The sequence below is a fragment of the Anolis sagrei genome, chromosome 2 (assembly GCF_037176765.1).
Source record: "Anolis sagrei isolate rAnoSag1 chromosome 2, rAnoSag1.mat, whole genome shotgun sequence".
NCBI classification, from domain to species: Eukaryota; Metazoa; Chordata; class Lepidosauria; order Squamata; family Dactyloidae; genus Anolis; species Anolis sagrei.
This window is the reverse complement of record NC_090022.1, coordinates 211689436-211711880: the sequence shown is the minus strand read 5'-3', so window position 1 is coordinate 211711880 and position 22445 is coordinate 211689436. Positions and strand designations below refer to the sequence as shown.

General features: G+C 41.4%; 1 protein-coding gene across 2 annotated transcripts in view; it reads left to right on the top strand.

Moving 5' to 3' along the window:
* The window catches only part of ADAMTSL1 (ADAMTS like 1), a 650838-nt gene that overhangs the window by 554953 nt on the left and 73440 nt on the right, over positions 1-22445 (top strand). For both annotated transcript variants that reach the window (XM_060762426.2, XM_060762428.2), the window contains 4 exons: positions 10301-10511; positions 15116-15295; positions 16941-17094; positions 20255-21386. In XM_060762426.2, coding sequence (XP_060618409.2) covers positions 10301-10511; positions 15116-15295; positions 16941-17094; positions 20255-21386 — 1677 coding nt within the window. The remainder of the gene's footprint in view (positions 1-10300; positions 10512-15115; positions 15296-16940; positions 17095-20254; positions 21387-22445) is intronic.

Genomic DNA, 22445 nt, shown 5'->3' with positions numbered 1-22445 from the left:
GATTGGTGCCTGCATAGGGATGATCCGGATAATTTACTAGCATGGACAGTGTTAGCTGGGAAGGTGGAATGTGCTAAGGAGCAGCTGAAGAGAAGGACAAGAGCCTCTGTAGTCAGGAGAGGATTGGGGTCTACTAGAAACATTGCAGTTAAACCAAGTGCCAGTAGCAAAGAAAGGTCTAGTAAGTTCTTCAATTGTTTCAACTGTGGAAAACCGGGACATCGAGCAGCTGATTGCTGGGGCAAGTCAAATGCCAGCTCGTTGGAAAGGGAGAATGGGAAAGGAAGAAGGCTAGCACCTCGGAAACAAGGCAGCACCAAAGTCAACATGGCCCGAGAGAATGTTTGGGGAGAGGGAGATCTGGACCCTGAGACGGATGAAGATAAAGAAGAAGAGGAACAGGGAAACGGCAGAGATCTTCCGTAAATCACGCTCGGCGGGAGATCCAACCACAACAGAGCGTGAAACCCTTGGTGAGTGCAGACTGTGAGATGATGTTTTTGAAGGTGGAACTGAGTAACAAGAGGAATGGGTGTGTATGGCAGTTACCGGCGTTGCTAGATTGTGGGTGTACAAGGTGTCTCATATCGCCCAGGGTGGCTGCGGAGATGGGGTTGCGATTGATTCAGTTAGAAAGACCCATTGCTTTTACTCAACTAGATGGGACTCAAGCAGGAGGAGCCCCTGTGGAGTACAAAACTGAGTTTGTAAACATGAAGTTAGGGTCTCATCAGGAGCTGCTACAATTTGTAGTGACCCCCATCAAATCATGCGAAGTGATTTTGGGTATGGACTGGCTCAGGAGTCGAAACCCTCAGATAGACTGGGTTAGCGGGGTGTTACACTTTAATGGTGGAAGTTACTCGCCAACCTGTATGATTTCAAGAACTAAAAAAGGAAAAGTTGTGGGCAAAGTGGGTTTGAGCCTGACAGGCGTGGCAGGGAAAGTAGACCTGTCATTTAGTGGGGTGCCGGATGTTTACCGTGAGTACCTGGATGTTTTTGATGAGAAGGAGTCTGATCAGCTGCCTCCCCATAGGAAAACTGATTGTGCCATAAACATAGACCCTCAAGCTAAATTGCCAAAACCTAAGATGTATGCTATGTCTCCAAGGGAGAAGGATTGTCTGCGTGAGTTCATTGACAAAAATCTAGCAAGAGGGTTCATAGAACCTGCAAATTCCCCATTAGCTGCCCCTGTGCTGTTTAGACCAAAAAAGGATGGCACCTTGAGACTTTGTACCGATTTTAGGGGTCTGAATGCCATATGTATTTCAAATCAATATCCTATGCCTTTAGTGAAAGATATGTTGGGACATTTGTCAAAGGGAAGGATCTTCACGAAGTTGGATTTAAGGGAAGCCTATTTTCGGGTGAGAATAAAAAAGGGGGATGAATGGAAGACGGCATTTAACTGTCCACTAGGGGCATTTCAGTACAAAGTGTTACCTTTTGGCTTGACTGGAGCTCCGCGAGTGTTTATGCAGATGATAAACGAGGTCCTACACCCATTGTTGTACAAGGGGGTGTTGGTTTATTTGGATGACATCTTAATCTATTCCCGAACGTTGGAGGAACACATTCCTTTAGTGAAGCAAGTGTTACAAAGCCTAAGACAAGCACAGCTTTATGCAAAGTTATCAAAGTGTGAGTTTCACAAAGACAGGCTGGATTATTTGGGGTATCGTATATCCTGTGACGGGATAGAAATGGACCCCAATAAAGTACAGGATGTATTGGACTGGGAAGCACCCAAAACTAGAAGACAGTTGCAAAGTTTTTTGGGGTTTGCAAATTTCTATAGGCAATTTATCCAAGACTTTGCCAAAATAGCAGCCCTCCTTACTGAATTGTTGAAAACTAAAGGCAGGGGGGAGTCTGTAAAAGTGAAGTCCCCGGGTGCCAAGCTGCAGTGGACTGAGGTGTGTCAACGGGCGTTTGATCAGCTGAAGACCTTATTCACACAGCAACCCATCTTAGCCCATCCCGACCCAGAGCGGCCATTTGTGGTACACTGTGATGCCTCAGATGTGGCTTATGGAGCAGTGCTATTGCAGGTTTCCCCAGAAAAAGGACTAGTGCCATGTGCGTATTTGTCAAAGAAGTTTTCAGAAACTGAGAGAAAATGGCCAGTATGGGAGAAGGAGGCGTTTGCCGTAAAAGGGGCATTGCTTGCCTGGCGACATTTGCTTGAAGGGGCCCAACACCCTTTTGAAGTTTGGACCGATCATAAAAATTTGAAGGCCCTCCAGACTCCTCAAAGGCTGAGTCCAAAACAAGTCAGGTGGGCCGGGTTCTTCAGTAGGTTTAATTTTACCTTAAACCACTTTCCTGGGAAAAGTAACTGTATGGCAGATGCTTTATCAAGATTGCCACAGTATGAGAGCAGAGCTCCTGAGGTGGTTGGAACGGTGTTCACCCCTGAGCAGCTGGGGTTGGTAGTTCAGACGAGGTCCCAATCTCAGCGAAAGGTGTCAGATGCTAACCGTGGAAAGTTTTTAGAAGGTGGGTGGTTGAAAGTGTTCCAAGATGGATATAAGGCTGATCTGTGGCTACCGGAGCATCGGGGTGGACTAGAGGAAAAAGATGGACTGTGGTATCACAGAGAAAAGGTGTATGTTCCGGAGTCTGTTCGTGTAAAGGTATTAGAGAGGTCTCATGACCATAAAACAGCTGGGCACTTTGGATTTGTGAAAACTTTACAGCTAGTATCCCGTCAGTTTTGGTGGCCAAAAATCCGGAGAGATGTAAAGAGCTATGTACAAGAATGTGTCACCTGTGCAAGGGGAAAGTCTTTGATTGGAAAACCAAGAGGGTTGTTACAACCCGTGGCCAGTCCTTCTAGACCCTGGAAACAGGTTGCGATGGATTTTATTGTAGATCTACCTGAGAGCAAAGGATGTACAGTTATCTGGACTATTATAGACTTATTCTCTAAACAAGCCCATTTTGTTCCGCTAAAGAAGGTTCCAAGCGCCCCACAGCTAGCAAAGTTACTGCTACAACATGTATATCGCCTTCATGGGTGTGTCCTGAAAGAATAATCTCAGACCGGGGATCACAGTTTACAGCTAAGTACTGGAAGGCCTTTCTACGCATGATGGGAACTGAGCAAGGGTTGAGCTCTGCTTTCCATCCCATGACTGATGGCTGCACAGAACGAGTTCAAAAATCTTTGGAGCAATTCTTAAGGTGCTATGTCAGTTATCAACAGGATGATTGGGAACAGTTGCTTCCTTTTGCTGAAGTGTGTTACAATAACTCATTTCATGCGTCTATAGGTTGTACTCCGTTCAAAGTGGTTTATGGACAGGACTTTGTGCCAATCCCAGAGCTAAAGATGGAACAAGAGGGAGTAGAAACCCCTTCGGAATGGAGCAAAAAGATAGCTGAAAGTTGGCCAGTCATTAAAAGTGCATTGGAAAAGTCCAGGGAGGACTACAAGAAGTTTGCTGATAGGAAAAGGGCTCCACAGTGGGATTTTGACATTGGAGATAAAGTTTATTTGTCAACCAAATTCCTAAAGACAACCCAACCATCAAAGAAATTGGTGCCGAAATATTTGGGTCCTTTTGAAATAATAAAGAAAATCAACCCTGTCACAGTCAAGTTGTCCTTGCCACATAGTCTAAAGAGGGTACATCCAGTGTTCCACTGCAGTTTATTGAAACCCGTGTGTGGCCATACCAAGTGGCACTTGCCGGGTGAGGTCCCAAATCCTATTCTGGTAGATGGGGAACAACATTTCGAGGTTGCTGATATTTTAGACTCCAGAAGACGTCGTGGGAGTTTACAGTATTTAGTGAAGTGGCGCCATTTCAATGACTCTGAGTGGGTGAGGGCAGCGGATATTCGAGCGCCACAGCTAATTAGGCGTTTTCATGTAAGTTATCCCATGAAACCTAGTTAAGGTCGATGCTGCCGGTGTTTATGTTTTTCTTTCTAGGGGAGGAATCATGTCAGGAGTCAATTTCTGACGTCGTGGAGACATCATAAATTTCCTGCATGACATCCTGGCTGGATCATCCTGGCTGCCGCAGTTTTCTTTCTCTGACATTTTGACATTGTGAAGCCAGCAGAGGGCGCTGGAGACTTTGTGTTGGAACTTGGGAGGGGGTATAAAAGGAGGTGGTGGTGGGGAAAAGGCAGTAGTGTCTTCCTTTGCTGTGGAGAAACAAGCAAATTATATTCATTTCCATGCTGACTTGTGAGTGATTATTTGCTACAAAAACCTACAGTCTTACACCTGGCAACTGATTTTAGCCTCGTGTGAAGAGGTCTCTTCTTCTTGATTCTCAACAACAAAGGTTGTTGTTTCTATGCAGCTGCCTAAGTTTTCATAATGTGGATGAAATTTAACGTCGGATAAAATGCATAGTTTATTGTTTTTTGCATTTCCTTCTTTTGTGTGTATGTGTGTGTGTTCCTCTTTTCTTGGGCCTTGTTATTGTGAAACACGACCTCATCAGACAAGAGCAAAATTGGCGGCATGCGCCAGTTCACCACCTTTACAACAGAGCCCACCAGCTTCCATCCCATGACACACTACAACTTCCAGCAGGGCTCTGTCGTAAAGGAGAAGATGAACTGGCGCATGCCGCCATGGTGACAATGTGGGAGTTGCTGTAGATCAACAGGGGGAAGCCAGGCAGAAGTTGCTACCTCCCGTGGGATATGAACGTGGGTGAACTGAGTGATGTTGGGTTTGGCATGATGGGTTCTCCACGCCCCCAGATGGGTACCACCAGAATCACTACTATCTAACAGCATGTGTGAAGAGATCCTTATTCTGTTGCTAGTTAGAATTATGCAAATAAATAGTTGTAATATATTTGTAACTGTTGTACTTATCTGTAAATATTGATTAGAAGATGCTACCAACACACTCTCCATTGTGCCTGTTTGGAGAAGGACTATTTTGTCCTCCCATTTTTTCAGTTGTCCCAGTTTTTCCTCCTCCTCTCACTTTCCTCCATATGTCATCTGCTGAATTCAGTTGCTACAAATAAAGTTTAAAATGCAAAGATAGTTTGTGCTCAGTTAGCTCAGCACAGGGTAAAAGAAAGTGGACTCCTCCGCTGATGTTAGAGATTTTGATTTAAGGAGCAAATGCACCAGTGGCTTGGAGTGAGAAATTAAGCTGTATTGTAAGAAATCCATTTTAAGATAGGAAAGATACTCAGGGTGCTGATGTAGTCTAGCTACCTCTTGGAAGGCAGAGAGTAGACTCATGGGAAGAAAAATAAGTGAAGAAAAATCTTTTAAAGTTTCAGTTTACAACACAAGAGAGGCCAGGATAGATAGATAAATAGATAGAGGGAGGGAGGGAGGACACCTCAAGCCACTCAAGACTATGCTTTTGACTACTACCAACTATAAGGTACTGTTCAGTGCTAAGCTTTGTTGTGTTTCTAATACATATTGGACTAAGTGAAAAAGCAAACTTTTGCATGCTCTCTTTGTTTGATTTTTCCTTCACTAATAATTTTTGGCTTGACCACTCTGTTGTTCCTTGACCGTTCAGCAAAATGTTGAAGGATGTTAGATTATGTTCCGAGTCCTCCATGTTGATGTAATCCACTCTGAGCATTGTTTCACCATAGGAAAACAACATACAAATAAATCTGATGTTGTTTCTAGGGGTGAGGAGTCTAATTCTTGAAAGAGTATTCAGTTGCAATTACTGAAGGATTTTTATGAAATAATTCTCATGCTAAAAGTGAAATCTGCTCTTTAGCATTGTTTTTGACTGCTCTTCCAGTGAGTGAATAAAGACTTTAGTTTTGAAAAAATGCATAGCTTTTTATGGACAATTGCAAACAGGAGAAAAATGGCAACTTGACAACTAGGATGATTTATTGTAGATTATTTGCCCAGCTCCTAGCAGGATATGACACCTGAATTTCCACAATGGGTCATTTTTCTTTGGGCAAATCTTCTGGAAATTATAATTTCTCTCATACTTAACAACATCCATCATACCATATATCAATGTTTGCTTTTTATACATGGATAATTACTGAAGCTTCATGAGACATACTGACTTCAATCTGGAGTGTTCAGCACAAAGACCTTCTCTCCCATTTTTTGCACATTCTGATTCCCACTTCCCAACCTAAAAACCCAGAGGCAAATATGTTTGTAAGCCTGATGGACACAATTTAATTGAAAGACCATAAATCAATCAGCATCCACTTCCAGCACAAGCAAGAACCATCTGTGTGCATGTATGTCTCATATCTCTCCTCCTTCAGAATACATTACCCATACTTTGAAAAAAGCAAGGAATGGTTTTTATTCTTGCAGCCAAAACAAAGCCTATGAGCAAGAATGTGCCAGTCCACACAGTGCCAATGCTCTTCTATTTTTGTAGTAACTTTGCAACAATTGTAACAATTGAAATTCAGTATACTATGTGTAATTCCATGCAAATGAAAGGGGAGAAAAACATTCATTCCTTTCTGGAAAGGATCCATCATCCCTCACCATTGACTAGGTTGTTAGGGATGATGCAGTCAACAATATCCAAAGGACCATATTCCTACCCTCTCTGCAAACTTTGAAAAATGGAATTGAAAAGTGGAAGAAGTGAGGTTGTTTCCAAAATGAAATCCCAGTATCTTGTTCTTTGCCTTCTCATAATAAAAATGTCATGTGTAATATCATGTGCTCGTTCAATCAGTTGCCCTGAATCCAGTGGTATAGATGTGACCCTAGTGTAGCACAGTATTATAACAGCAATTTGTGCATGAATTTCAGTACGCCTTAGGGAAGAGAAGGGTGTTGACATCATCTCCAGATTTGCTTCAAGTTTAAGGAATTACAGTAATGTAGGTTGTCATTACATTAACTTTCAGGTGGAAGTTATATGATTTGTCCCACCGTCGTCACAGATAGCCAAATTGGGAACATGGGAGAGGATCTTCTCAGTGTGCCCCCCTCCCCCAGACTCTGGAACTATCTTCCCAGGGAAATTAGGCTCACAGCCTTCATATCTTTCTTTCATAGATACTAGTGAAAGACTTTTATGTTTCAGCTGGTGTTTGATGGTTGATTCTGCAAGGCCTTTCCCACCTAAACAACAAACTTGATTTTTCTATTTGTTGTGCCAGTGTATATGTGTTTGTTCAATAATTTATGTTCTAATTGATTTTATTTTTCCCATTCAGTCTCTTTTTTAATGTTGTATTTTGCGAATTTTGAATATATAGCAAACCACTTTGAGTCTCAAACTTGGGGAATAGTGAGATCTAAATAAATATGGTTCTTGATGATAATGATGATGATATATACACACACTCTCCTTGCCCCCTTTTCCTTCCTTATAACAAAAAGTTGAACATGTTGCCTGTTTTCCAGCTGTGGAAGGTTGTTGCCTGAATGAGGAGCAGTTCCTACCTTTTGCATGAAACCTTTCTGGATAGTTATCTGGGCTTTAAAGACATCATTACATTCCAGCAATTATGTGGCAGAGCTGGGGATGTAGTTACTGCTTTCTGCAGTTACACTTGAGGCTAAATGAGTGGGACAAAAGCCAGCAGCTCCTGAAGATTTGATTCATGCGTGTCCAAAGTTCCTCAGGAAACAGCAGCAAGGAGCGGCAGCAATTCTTGTGCCGCTGCTGTGCCTGATACTTCTTAGAGTAACAAAGAGGCCGCTCCAGGCCACAATCCAAGTAGCATTGTTCTTTAGGGGTGTCAGTTCACAATAATAAACAAGAGGACAGAGCCAAGAATCGGAAGCAAGCCTTTTGGCTAGCAAAGAGACTATAATTTCTTGCCCTTTTGCAAAATATTTTAACTACTAAAATTTGGTAAAGACAGACATATCACTCTTGATCCATCTTGTCTTTTTGCCCTCCTTTAAACTGCCTGTTTGAAGATTGAAAATACCACATTTGTGGAGCCAAAATCAGAAGATGGAACCTATTTAGAAGACTGGCGTGTGCAATGCAAAAACATTTGTTTGAGTCTTTCCCCAGACACAGGGTTCATTTAGGAAACCTAAACTCTGCAGTAGCTGTGAAGTCACTCCTGAATGTCAATATGTTATCTGGGAACCAGTTTATCTCCATAATAAGGAATTGTGCAGGATGCTGTGGGGTTTGTATAAAACTTTGGAACGGTCCCACAGTTTGGGAGCAGTACATATAGTATGACTGCTTCTGATATGGACCAACACACTGTCCACATATGCTGCCACCACCAATACCCCTTTTCCCTGTGCTTATCAGTGAAGGGGAAAAGGAGTGGATTGGGCTCATGTTACTCGCATGATCACTATTGGATGTTCACACCCCCTCCCTTCTTCTCCCTAGTTTTGCAGGCGCCTCTGCTGAGATCAGCATAAGGTGCCCATGATGGCCAGGATCTCTCCTGCAGATCTTGGCCATCTCTGTGGCTGTCCAGATGTAGTGACAGCAACAAACAAGGTGGGACGATAGTCCAGGAGGGTTTCGATCTAACTGTACCTTGTAATTTCCATTCCATTGTATGCCATAAAGCAGGCACAAAGCATGTTGCTACCTTCAGAGCCAGTCTGCAGTATTATTGCTCCAGACTGACTGCAGATTAAGCACCCAATGTAAATAAGCCCTTAGTCTAGTATCACCATCCTTTTTTCACCCTCAGAATGTTTAATTTCTATCAATACTTATAAAGACCAAATTTTCAAAAGGTCAGAGGGATTTTCCCTCCACACCTGAGAATTTAGCAATAAACCAACCCTTCTAACTCTTTCTAAATAAGATTTCCTCTTCCCTATGCCACACTAAACTGTGCAGTGCCAATACAAATGCTAGACCTGTATTACATGAAGAAACAGCTGTTGCAGGTAACTGGAAAACCTTTCACTCTAGAAGGATAACCCTTGGCAAATGATGCAATATGCTGGGCACCTAATGGACCTCCAAAGAATAAAGAAAGAACTGCCCTTTTAAAAAAATCACTAAACACTTAAATACCTAAGGTGTGCCAGGCTCAGAGGGTAGGTGATATGTCACTATTAATTCTGACAGCTTCATGGGAAATGTCATTAAAGGTTCATTCATCAAATAATATGTCCTACATTAGCCAAAACAGCTGCCAGTAATGAAGAGCAAAATACCCTATCCAGACATAGACAACATTCTCTTGGCCTTACTAGGTGGGTAGAAGAAATTTTGAGAAAGAGCTAGAAAGGGTTTCCAGGACTGCTTTTCTGGCCTTGCCTCTTGTCTCTCTGCTTAGGGTTGAGCCATTCTTATCTTTGCTCTTTCTAGATCTTAACAAAGACACCCAATAAAGCTGTTCCAAGTGGTGACCCATATGTTAGTGTCTGTCTGAGAGCCATTGGCTGTCAGTCCATGTCAATTAAATAGTGATATATATATATATATATAGAGAGAGAGAGAGAGAGAGAGAGAACAAGTACAAAACTTTATTATGGTCACTGGCCTGCAAAAAGCAGGGCACAAGCGCCCTGGGAGGGGAAGGACAACTCCCCAGTGAAACAATTATTTAAAAGTCAGTTAGAAGACAGTTTAAGATCACATTTTAAAACCCAGGTTATTGTAACAGGTATGGAGCTGAAGGGGGGGGGGGTGGAAGAGATTGATAGGAGGGGTCAAAATACTGGGGGGGGGCACTAAAGGGAAAGGGAGGGGCACATTGCGAGTCTAGTAGCACTTCAGCTGTAACATGTTGCTCTAACTACATTTCCAACAGGGTGTTGCTTTGTGGGGTCAATCATCTTCATTAAGAACAATCTGCACTTCTGGTCCCCCATCCTAGCGTCATTGTTTACCTGCATAGATAAATATGGAAAGATACCAAAGGACTGGGGGCTGGCAATTATTGTCCCCATATATAAAAAGAAAGGGAAGTAGGATGGCCCTGCAAAGTATGGACCCATTAGCCTCCTCAATACCATCATCAAAATATATGCAAGGTACCTTAAGTGGAAACTGCTGGACTGGATGGAGCAAGAGAACATACTTGCAGAGGAGCAAGCCGGCTTTAGGGAAGGACTATATGTGTGTGTGTGTGTGTCTTCATCTTCCTAGATAGCTTTGTGCTTTTTATATAAGTGGAGTTAATCCAAACTAGGTTAGTTGAATGTGGCTTCCAGTTAAATCAATGAAAGTTTGGTCTCTTCAGATGTCACCCCAATGAATCCAGTAAGACTTGTTTATGAGTAAGTGTATATACATCATAGCCTTAGTCTGGATACAATTCATAGTTTTTCACAAATGAACTGGCATAACAATTAGAATAAGGATGGTTTGTATTCAGAATTTTGTCCTGCTTGGCTTCCTCTTCAGATGGGAAGTGGGAAAGTGGAGCTCCTGCAGCCTCACTTGTGGTGTCGGACTACAGACCCGGGATGTCTTCTGTTCTCATCTTCTCTCAAGAGAAACAAATGAAACAGTGATTTTGGCAGACGAGTTGTGTCACAAACCTAAACCCATCATGTTACAAGCCTGCAATCGTTTTGACTGTCCCCCATCCTGGTACCTTTCAGATTGGCAACAGGTAAGTAAGGCTTTAGTTATGTTTCAGGGTGGGTGAGGAGGAAATATACCAAAGCTGTATAGTGAATTGGATATGTGAGCAGGCTGTACATTCATGCTCTGGTGTTTTCTGCCCATATGCTACATGCACATCCTCCATTGACTGCATGTGCGCCCTCCTTAGCCAGTCGCTTAGCCCAGGGCTTCTTAAACTTTTTCCACTAGCGACCCCTTTTTGCCCAAGATGTTTTTATGCTACATTGAGTATATGGTTATATAAAATAGGAATAAAACTAAAACATTTACTGATAATAAAAACAATTCTTTGATATACATTTAATTTTACCATTTATAAAGGATGAAAGAAAATGTGTATACTTATGAGATTGATGTGCTTATTTATTTTTACTTAAAGACTTAAACCTTGGTGGGATATTTGATACTGCAGGGCGTAGAGCATCTTCAGTGTTTTTCAGAGTTGAGAAAGCTCTTTTTTGCATCAATTAGTGGTGTAAAATGGCAGAAGTATGTTTAGAGCCAGGCATGAAGCCCCCAAAGCCCCCCCCCCCCCCCCGAAATTCTCATTGTGATCTGTGAAAAGGCCTTACTGGTACATTATTTAGACTGTTATGTTTATTCATATCAAGATCTGATCACCATGCTCAATATATCTCATATGCATGGGGGTATTGGGGTAACGATACAAAAGGTTTGCTAGGGTAGACCCTCTTTCACTCAGACTCAGCCCCCCCCCCCCCCCGAATCGAAATCCTGGCTACAGGCCTGTTTAGAGCCATTTCAGAAATTGTTGTAAAGTCTGTCCTAATCCCAAATCACAATGCTTTTATAACATTTTTTTCAGGAAACTCAAGTTTTACACTTATTTTGCTGAATAACTCGGCACATTCTTCTTGAACATTTAATTCTAGATTACTCAAGTTTTTTTTTATTTCAGTTGGGTATGGTTGATGAACTTAATTTAGAATAATATTTTCTGAAACTGAAAAAATAGCCATCAAGCAAAATTAGCAGTTGCAAGGCTTGCTGAATAAGGCAGCCGGATTTTCCCTTTTTACAAAGTACAACTGAAGCATTTGTTGCTGAGTCCACTATTAAATGCCACATGTTGTTGCTAACAGATTCATGTAGATGCCTAAAACAGCCACTAGGAGGCAGGGTACACAAATTATTTTTAGTCATTAGAAATCTTTTACTGTTGCCTTTTTTTTTTTTTTTGCAACTCCCTGTTTAGTTATGCGACCCATATATATGGGGCCATGACCCACAATTTAAGAAGCTTTGGCTCAGCCAATCAACACGGAGTAAATCTCACCAAGAACTTTCTGCTTTGACTGGTATTTTTTAACACAAACAAATAGAAGAATTCAGCTTACAAATGTTAACAATCTTCTTCTCCGAGGCTTTTGAGTACTTGTAAAGAAAGATGGCCTGAATTATATTTGTTCTAAAGTTTTAATGTTCTTGGCAGAAATACTCCTGATAACGATCGCCATGTTAAACATTTTGAATGATTAAAATGACATCCTTATACATGCAAGTCTTTATTTATTTTGCACATGCACCCTCCTTGGGATGTTTACCTTGTTTTCAGGCATTTTCTTCTCTTTGCCTCCCGCCCAAAGGAAAGGAGGTATCAGAATTCATTTTCACAAGCCCCCATAAACATTGCTTTTTCAGAAAGTGGCTGAAAAGTGCTGCATCAATAAATTGTTTCATACCTTTGTTGTATTACTGAAAACTGGGATATTTTTTGTAGGAGAATGTGTGGTTGGTTTATTCAGGACCTGTGTTAAAATTACATAGTCCAATATGGTGTGGAACATGTATTCAAAGACTTCTTTCATCCTTGCCCCCTGCCAACATTTTCTATCAGTGTTTTTCTAAAAGGACCTTCCGAAAAAGGACAAATTAACATCCTTTAGAAGCCAATAAGACCATTTCATGTTTTAGGAGAAGTGGTTGATGCTCTCCTCTGGATATAAATCTTTTGACAATTAAAGCTAACCATTAAAAGGATGTATAGAAAGAACGAACCATTTAAGACTGAGCAAAAGCATATAACTGCATGGATCCATCCCTACCATTCAGACATTCAGTAAAAAGAATATTAACCTTTTCCCAAATTTTAAATCAGCTACAGAAACATGGTGAAACTCTTGTGTTGGGCTGAAGCATTTTGAAAGGTGAGAGGTATGACATCTTGGCTCTGCCTTCTCCTCTCCACTGTTTTAGTTCCCCCTGTTTATAGGCTTTCCCAATAGTGTAGACACCTTCCTTTGTATTAGTTTTTCGATGGAGCTTAAAAATCCCCCCAGAAGCCAGTATTAGTTGGCCTATTCTATTTCCCTGTATTGAGCTCTTTGTTGGACTCCTCCCTCTTTTCTGTTGCATAGCTACAGAGATTGTCTGGTATCATTTAGCAGTATTATTATACCAACAGTACAAAGGATAACAGAAGCTTTTGGCTATCCTAAGTTTCACAGGAGAGAAGATTAAGACAGTTTGTAAGCAACAACTTATGATCCATCACTTAACACAAAAGACTTTCAAAGATTCCAGAGAGATGACTGCAGCCAGCAAAATCTCCTTTTATAATGTATTGTTTTAAGTTACCTTATGATAGTCCTAGGTGGAGTTAGCCCTTTATTCATCTTGTTTCATTAAACTCATTTGGTATCTTTTCGCCTTACCTAAAGTTCCTCTGTCTGCTAAGGGTCTTAATCTTAACAGAAGGTATCAGATAACCCCCGAGTAAAGCCAGACAATATAGTTTTTCCAAAGGCTCGGGCGTGCCATCAAATTAGGTTTAAGTTTATTTTTGAAGAATTAACAAAATTTGCACATTCTATCATATCTTAAATGGGGTTTCAAAATCTTCATGTAGGAGGAGAAATGACAGATTTTTTTCTATAGCTAAATAACTTCTTTACCCCAATTTCAGGACTATTATCCAAGTTGGATTTTTGCTGAGCTGGATTTAATTAAATTGACAACAAATAGATGTTTAGCACATATACAACAAATGGGTATATGAAGCAGTATCATAGTGGCAGGATGTGTTTTTGGTCCGCATGCTTGTTGAAGGGATGAGATGAATGAGCAACTATAATTCCAAACATGGGGACATTGGGATATGATGTACTGCTTCTCATCATGTTATGCAGAATAACTATGTGGAGAAGTGTAATCAAAGGCCTTCTGTATTGCATATAGTTTTGCCCTAAGTGGAATAATCATTGTATGATATGAAACTGGTTCACACTTGGATATACATTATTTTTTTTCTTTCTTTCACTCCTCTTACATATTCCCCAACTGCTTTTCAAGGTCTCAGTTTCTTTCTCATCCTACCACTTGTGGCATTTGTCCTCAGATTATTTCAGTTGAGTTCAAATTACAAAAGAATCAACAAGAAGGAAAGAAGAGGCAAAAACAAACCGCTCCATCATCTCCTAGCTTGTGTTTTTCCTCATTATTACATTTTGCAATCTTGATCCTACTTTGATGCAACTTGTCTGTCTACACATCCTATAGGCACTTGGGGTGCATCTGCACTGTAGATATAATGCAGTTTGGCACCACTTTTAACTGCCATGGCTCAATGCTATGGGATGATGGGAATTACAGGGCCTTCTCTGCCTTGAATTGGCTGATGCCTCATCAAACAACAAATACCAGGGTTACATAGCATCGAATCTTGGCAGTTAAAGTAGTGCCCACCTACATTACTTCTACAGTGTTGATGCATCCTTGATGATTTGCAGATGAATAGCAGATACTCTATAAATATTTAATTAAAGTAGGGAAAAAACAGCAATCCCAAGCCCAGATTTTTCTGTACTGGAGGTAATATTAAAATCCTGCCCATGGTGGTCACCCATGCCACTCATCATACCACAATGGCCAAGTGATGAAGACAAGGTGGTGAGTTTGCAGATATGCAAGTATAACCAACCAAGTTCCCTTTGCATATGTCTAAAAATAGACATTAATTTAAAACATGGAGACAGGCCTGAGCTGGCCACAGTGGGTCAAGCGAATTCTTTCCTGGCCTGCACGGGTGTGTAGGAGGAGATTTATATTAAGGCGGATTGGGGTTACAATTCTTTATAAATTAATCTTCTATGTTTACATTGACTCATATAACCCTTCCTCCTTTATTTTTGGAAGCAGTGCACACAGCAGTCACCAGGAGTCATAAATATAAAAAGCTATGAGGTTCCTTAATGGTTTATTATATTAACCTTACAAACCAATTATTTTGCTCAGCTGCAGATCGGAGCTCCAGAATGCAGCTTTCCCATGAATTATGTGTATATGTATATAGCACATGCATACATTATTTGAAAATGAGAGATTGAACTACAAAATTAAGTTGGGCTCGTTGAACTGAAGGTTTCCTGAGCAAAGAGAAAGCACAAGTATGGCTCCCCTGTTGTGCTGCTTGTTTAACTTACGCTCTTCGCTCAGTGGCCTAGACATAATGGCTGCCATCCCAAAGTATGTGCATTTACCCCAGTGGGACTTAGTCATCCTATTGCACTATGAGTTGTTGCTAATGTCAGCAAGCCCTAAGCTCCTGCAGCTGCTGTTGTTCTTCTCCAGTGTTCACAGACCTGCGGGGGTGGCACCGAAAAGCGGGAAGTACTCTGCAAGCAGCGCATGGCTGATGGAAGTTTCCTAGAGCTTCCAGATACATTCTGTTCCACTTTGAGGCCAGTCTCCAAGCAAGCCTGCCAAAATGAAGACTGCCCTTCCGAATGGCTTCTCTCAGACTGGACACAGGTATGGGAAAGAGTAAAGATTGTACATGGACTATCTTTGGGACAGGACTGTTGGGACCCTCCAAATATTGTTGACCTTAGCTTCCTATCAGCCCCAGTTAGCATAACTGATGGTAGGGAGGGTGGAAGTTTCACTCTAACATCTGGAAGTCTGGAAGGTGTCTACCATTGCTTTGATAGCTTTCCCTAGTTCAATTCTCCCAATGTATTGGTTTACTGGTTTTATTTGGGAATTGATATTTTTGTCTACAGTATCTTGAAGTCCATAAGAGTGCACCATGAAAAGAGGTATGAATAGAATCCATCTCTGCCTCATGATTATGGGAGTTGTATTGCATGTTTTGTGGAGAAGGCTTAACTATTAAGTAATTATCTATTATAACAACTCAGATAAATAGGTCGATTGTTTAAGGAAGCCTATTGCTTACACATATGCCCATTTTGTGACTGAAAAAAGCTGTCTATCCCTCCTTAAGCAATGTGTCTTCTTCTTATATTACACACATCAAAATCTAGACAATCCTCATTTCTACACGTTGACACAATATTTTATTTATTAAAAGTATTTTTACGTACCAAGTTTTCATTTCCTTCCTTTTATTATTTCATGTGTTCCTTAATTGAAAAAATGCATGGATCATACTCTTAATTTCATTGAAAGTAGTCCCACAGAAATTGAAGGACTTTATGTGAGTTCACACATGAAGATTTCCATTATGTAGTTCACCATATTATGTATATTATGGTTTTGTCTCTCCAACCAGTTATCAGATAGCTCACACATGAAGGGGACCCCTTTTTAAATTATTCCAAAGCTCTAACTATTTTAATCTGATCTTGAGTTTTGCCACATTCTAAGTACACCACAAAGAAAAACAAAGCACTGTAAGAATGGGTTGGATGATTCTACCTACTACCAAATTCGCACAACCATGTATTATTATGTTTATTATGTTTATTATGTTTATTTATACCCCGCTTTATTTCTCCTGAAGAAGACACAAAAGGGCTTACATTACAAGTATAACCATGTTGAAAAACATATTTTAAATGTTGAAGCAACCCTTTAGGGACAATCTTAGACAATAATCTTTGCACATGGATATTTTGCACAGAAAACAGCATTTTCTGCACAAAACTCTCTAGATAAAATTTTATTTCCTGTGCCAAAAATGCTAGTTCCTATGCAGAAAATACTGCAATTGGACTTGTTCTGTGTAAAATATACATGTGGTTGATTTGCACAGGAAATTGTATTTCTGTCGAGAAAATAGATTTTTGCACATTAGGAAATAATTGTTTTGCAGAAAATGTCCTTTCCTGGCAAATCAACCATACAGAATTTTATACAGAATAAATTCAAAATTGTGAAAGGTTCTTGAAAACTGAATGGTTTTCAGATACAGCCCTTTCTCATAACATGAGAATAAGTCCCACATTTTTGTTCTTTTCTAGAATAAATTTATTAAAGAATTACACCCTAGCTCTAGACTGAGTTTCTTGTAAATGTTGGTCTTAACACTTGGGTGGAACTTTTGAAATAAATAGATTTTGTGGACATTGATATTACAGTGCATGTTGCTGGAATCAAAGCTCCCTTTGATCCATATAGTATCTTTCCTAATCAGCCACTATTATGTTCCCAGTGTTCAGTGAGTTGTGGTGAGGGAACCCAGACACGAAATGCTATTTGCAGGAAGGTGTTAAGTACCGGACTCTCTGCCATCATCAACTCATCGTTCTGCCCACCTTTGCTGTTCTCTTCTTTGGTCAGACCATGTGTACTAGGGACCTGTACAAGTAAGTATGAGGAAACATTAATAATCGGGGTGGGGGGGGGGGTGTAAACATTTGGGATTGAAAACAGGTTCGTCTTACTGAGTAATAGATTACTGCAGGACAATGCAAGGTGTGAAGCTCCCCGTACTTCAACAAAGCCATTCCTCACAACTAAAGAAAGATGGATTTGAATCCATGTCACAGTGCTGTTCCAATATGTCTCATCAATGAAGCATTAAAACAGATAGTAGCAGAGCACATTCACATGCAGCCTTAAAAAAAGCAACCATTCCCAATCACAATTGCCCATAAGTACAGGTAATATCTTCAGACACTCTTCCCACAGTGCTTGGTTCTGAAGAAAGCCAAATCAAGTCTCTCTGATCCTTCAGAATGAGAGGGAAGCCCTACCTGCTGCACATTGTTCAGAACTCTTTTGCCTTCAGGTGGGCTTTGGGATGAGATGGAAAATAGGCTTCTTTTACTGAGACTTGCCCGTGTTCTGCTCCAGGAAAGTTACAGAGCACCCTCTCAGTGCTGGCCTATGTTGGCCACCCATTTTACTGCTGGAGAAAGTGGATTTGCTTTTGTGAAACCATGATGGAAAGCAGGTCATAATGGATGACTACTTTAAAAAATACACAGACATGCACACACACCGTGATCTCAATCTGATATACCTACAGTGTAATATAAATATGCACTTCCAGAGATTTGCTACACTAGCTCTATAGAACTCCCTTGCAGAATAATATTACTTAACATGTGACAATGACATCAGTCCCTATGCACAAGAGGGTTGGAAATGTCATTCTGTTGTGCCCCAATTTCCAGCTGAATGGACCTTCATCTCTCAGTTTGGCTTGCTGCCTACTAAACTAGATTTTGAGGTAGCATTTACTATTTAGAGCAATAATGTCATTGTTAGGATTGTGTTGGGCTAATGAATATGGAATAATGATGGATTCGAAATGCTAGGTTATAAATCCATAACTGCAATGCAGAATGCCAGCCAATGTATGTACATTTTACTGTTTCTCTACATAAATGCATACACATATTGAACTGGAGAGAATTGTTTGCCATTCATAACTGATGATGTTCATGGAAGTTAGGGATTGACTTCTGAGTGTAAAACAAAACATTATTTACAAAATCCATGACACAGCCCTCATATTCCTTTCAGCAGTCTGGCACAGAGATCTGAACTCCAAGGACCCACATAACTAATGAAGTCCAATATTATCCACTGTGGGGTTTTCAACTCACTCTAAGTAGATTTGTTCTGCTTCATATTACTCCCTTGAGGCTGTATTACATTTGTTCCTTCTTGCTGCTCTGAGCTGCGAGGCCTCACAAGGCTGAAATGATAAACATTTAACAAGGGGAGTTCCCTTTCTCTCTTGTTCGTTTCTTATGTTCCTGAGGCTGGCTCCTTCATTTAAAGGCTTTTTAACAACAGGAACTGCATTTCCCCCATCACTATGAGTTCTGGCTTCTGCATTTAACCAGAGCAGGATCAAATTTGTTTAGCTAAATTACTGCCTGTTATTCCTGATTTGGGAAGAGGGGGTAGACTGGGTCTAGGCAGCTGTGACCCATCTACATGCTGTAAATCGTAACAACTAAAATTACAGTTTGTTTACAAGGGTTAAATCTATATTTTATACCTGATACGGTTTATTAAGATTGACTCTGCAAACCTGGTCTCCCCAAAATAACATCCCCATGTCAAATTCCGATCCCTTTCCTTATTAGTGAGTAGATAGGAGCCCCCAGTGGTGCAATGGGTTAAACCTTTGTGCTGGCAGAACTGAAGACCAGCAGGTCAGATATTTGAATCCAGGGAGAGTGCGGATGAGTTCCCTCTGTCAGCTCCAGCTCTGTCAGAAGCCTCCCACAGGATGGTAAAACATCAAAATATCTGGGTGTCCCGTGGGCAACCTCCTTGCAAATGACCAATTCTCTCATACCAGAAGCGACTTGCAGTTTCTCAAGTCACTCCTGACATGAAAAAAAATTAAGTAGGTGCAAAGGTTCCATGATTGGCTGGCATCAGAAGTCTCCATAGTCAAGAATCTCTAGAGCAGTGGTTCTCAACCTTCCTAATGCCGCAACCCCTTAATATAGTTCTTCATGTTGTGGTGACCCCCAACCATAACATTATTTTTATTGCTACTTCATAACTGTAGTTTTGCTGCTGTTATGAATTGTAATGTAAATCTGGTATGCAGGAGGTATTTTCATGCACTGGACCAAATTTGGCACAAATACCCGAAACGCCCAAATTGGAATACTGGTGGGGTTGGGGTATTGATTTTGTCATTTGGAATTGCTGGGATTTATAGTTACCCTACAATTAAAGATCATCCTGAACCCCGCCAACAATGGAATTGACCCAAACTTGGCACACAGAACCCCCATGACCAACAGAATATACTGGAAGGGTTTGGTGGGCATTGACCTTGAGTTTTGGAGTTGTAGTTCACCTATATTTAGAGAGCACTGTGGACTCACACAGTGATGGATCTGACCCAAGCTTGGCACAAATACTCAATATTCTGAACCACACCAACAATGGAATTGGGTCAAACTTCCCACACAGAACCCTCATGATCAACAGAAAACAGTTTGTTTTCTCATGGTCTTTGGTGACCCCTCTGACACCCCCTTGCGACCCACACAGGTTGAGAAACATTGCTCTAGAGGCTAAGAGAGAGGCTACTGCTGATCCTGAAGATTTACAAGGTCATTAGCTTTCTCTGCAAATCAGTGCCAGTTTTCCACCAAACTACCAATCCCAGGATTCCATAGCACTGAGCTATGACAATTAAAGTGGCGTCAAGATGCATTGATTTTGCATTGTAGGTGCACCAAAGTACTATGTCTACCATTTAGTGAGGCACACTAAAAAAAGTAGCTACAAAGCTACAATTACATGACGGACTGTGTGACAGGTTCCCTTGCTAAGTTGCTGTTATGATGCAATTGAAAAGGAGCCTGATGGCACATAAATATCTGCTTTTGACCCATTAATTCCAAGAACTGGATGCATTGCAAGAGAAGTACTATTAGTTGAAGGGGAGGGAATAACTTGAGTCCATTTTGGATGTAAGTCAGCTAGATTGAGGCTGCAAAGGTGTTGTCACATGTCTTCCAAATATTATTAATTGCATTTCAGGACACCAGAGGCCTGTTCACAAGCAACCCCCTATGATAATGGCTCAGAAGAAAGTTTTTATCCAAACAAGGAAGCAGAAAAAGTTGCACTTTATTGTTGGTGGGTATGCCTACCTACTCCCCAAAACCTCTGTTGTTCTTCGGTGTCCTGTGAGAAGGTTCCGGAAACCAATGATCACTTGGGAGAAAGATGGTAAACGACTCATCAGCTCAGTTCATGTTACAATTGCTCCTTACGGATACATGAAAATTCACCGGTTGAAGCCTTCAGATACAGGAACATATACTTGCACTGCAGGGCCAGCTCAGGAACATTTTGTGATTAAATTAATAGGAAGCCACAATAAGCGTGTTGCCGCCCTCTCTGCCGGGATAAAGGAGGAAGAAGCCACAAGGAAGGCCAGTTTGAATGAAGCCTTCAGTACCCAGGAAAAGCATCAGAATAGTATTCTCTTCAATGGAAGCAAAACTGAGAAACGAGGGCTTCTTACCGATCCCAGCAACCGGTATGATGATATTGTCTCAAGACTTCTGGAGTACAGAGGCTGGTCCCGTGATAACACAGAGCCATGGGAAGTTCAGGACTCTACAGAGAGAAACATCTCTTCAGAAGAAGACCAGGGCCATGAGTACAACCTTCCTTTCACCATGGTAGCCAACCAGAATCGCTTGGATGACATCCTAAGAAACCTGTCTCAGCAGCCTGAGGAATTTAAGGACATCTATAGCAAGCAACTTGTTGCACAGTTGGCCCATGAAATTTTCAAGAGCCATTTGGAACACCAAGAATCACTTTTCAAAACCCAAGGGAGTAGAGTTAGTTCTGCCTCAGTGGAGTTCCCATTTAGCAAGGATTTTTCTGAGTTCAGTGCTTTGAGAACATCTTCAGCAGAAGCACACATGTCTCTGGAACTCACAAATGGCTCCCGTGGGTCCCATAGAAAACCTGCGATTCTGAAGAAGATATCTGCAGCACAGCAGCTCTCAGCATCTGAAGTTGTCACACATTTAGGACATACCGTAGTTTTGGCCAGTGGGACACTGAGTGTACTTCTTCACTGCGAAGCTGTTGGGAACCCAAAACCTGCCATTACCTGGGCCAAGAATGGAGAAGTAATACAGTACAGTGAAAGGTAACAAAACTATGCCATTCACACCTCTAAAATGGTTAAACTGTTCAGTTTCTTCATTTTCTCTTCATGGGGGAATACTTCCCCAGACTTCACGTGGATATAGGAAACCGTGGATAATAGACAACACTATTATTCTCAGTACCTATTGATCTACTCACATTTGCATGCTTTCGAACTGCTAGGTTGGCAGAAGCTGGGGCTAACAGCAGGAGCTCACTCCACTCCCCAGATTCGAACCTGCGACCTTTCAGTCAACCAGTTCAACAGCTCTGCGCTTTAATCCACTGCACCACCGGGGGCTAATGTGAGTAGATCAATAGGTACCGCTCTGGCAGGAACAGAAAAGTGCTGCATCCAGTCATGCTGGCCACATGACCTTGGAGGTCTCTACAGACAACTGCAGCTCTTCGACTTAGAAATAGAGATGAGCACCAACCCCCAGAGTTGGAGATAACTGGACTTAATGTCAGGGGCAGGCCCGTAGCCAGGATTTCGTTTCGGGGCGGGGGCTGAATTTTTTTCAGGGGGGGTTTCAGGGGGGCTGAGTTTTGGGGGGGGCTGAGTCTGAGTGAAAGAGGGTCTACCCTAGCAAACCTTTTGTATCATTACCCCAATACCCCCATGCATATGGGATATATTGAGTATGGTGATCAGATCATGATATGAATAAACATAACAGTTTAAGTAATGCACCAGTAAGGCCTTTTCGCGAACCACCATGAGAATTTCAGCCCCCCCCCCCCCCCGGCTACATGCCTGGTCAGGGGAAAACCTTTACCGTTACCTTATTATTCTCAGTGGAACAAATGACAGGAAGGTGCAGCTTATACATGAGGCCGTAAGTGAATAACCAATTAGGTGGAGCTCTGGATGTCCAAAACCATGATTATTGGTTCTGCACATGGTGGAGAACTATACCTTTTGCTTCTCACTAAGGTCAGAATTTTGTACAGTAAACCTCTCCCTACTCCCCCCACCTTCAAACCTGACATAAATATTCAACCAGACTGTAATCATTACTGCATCAATTGCAAAAGGATGGATGACCTTCTCCTTATG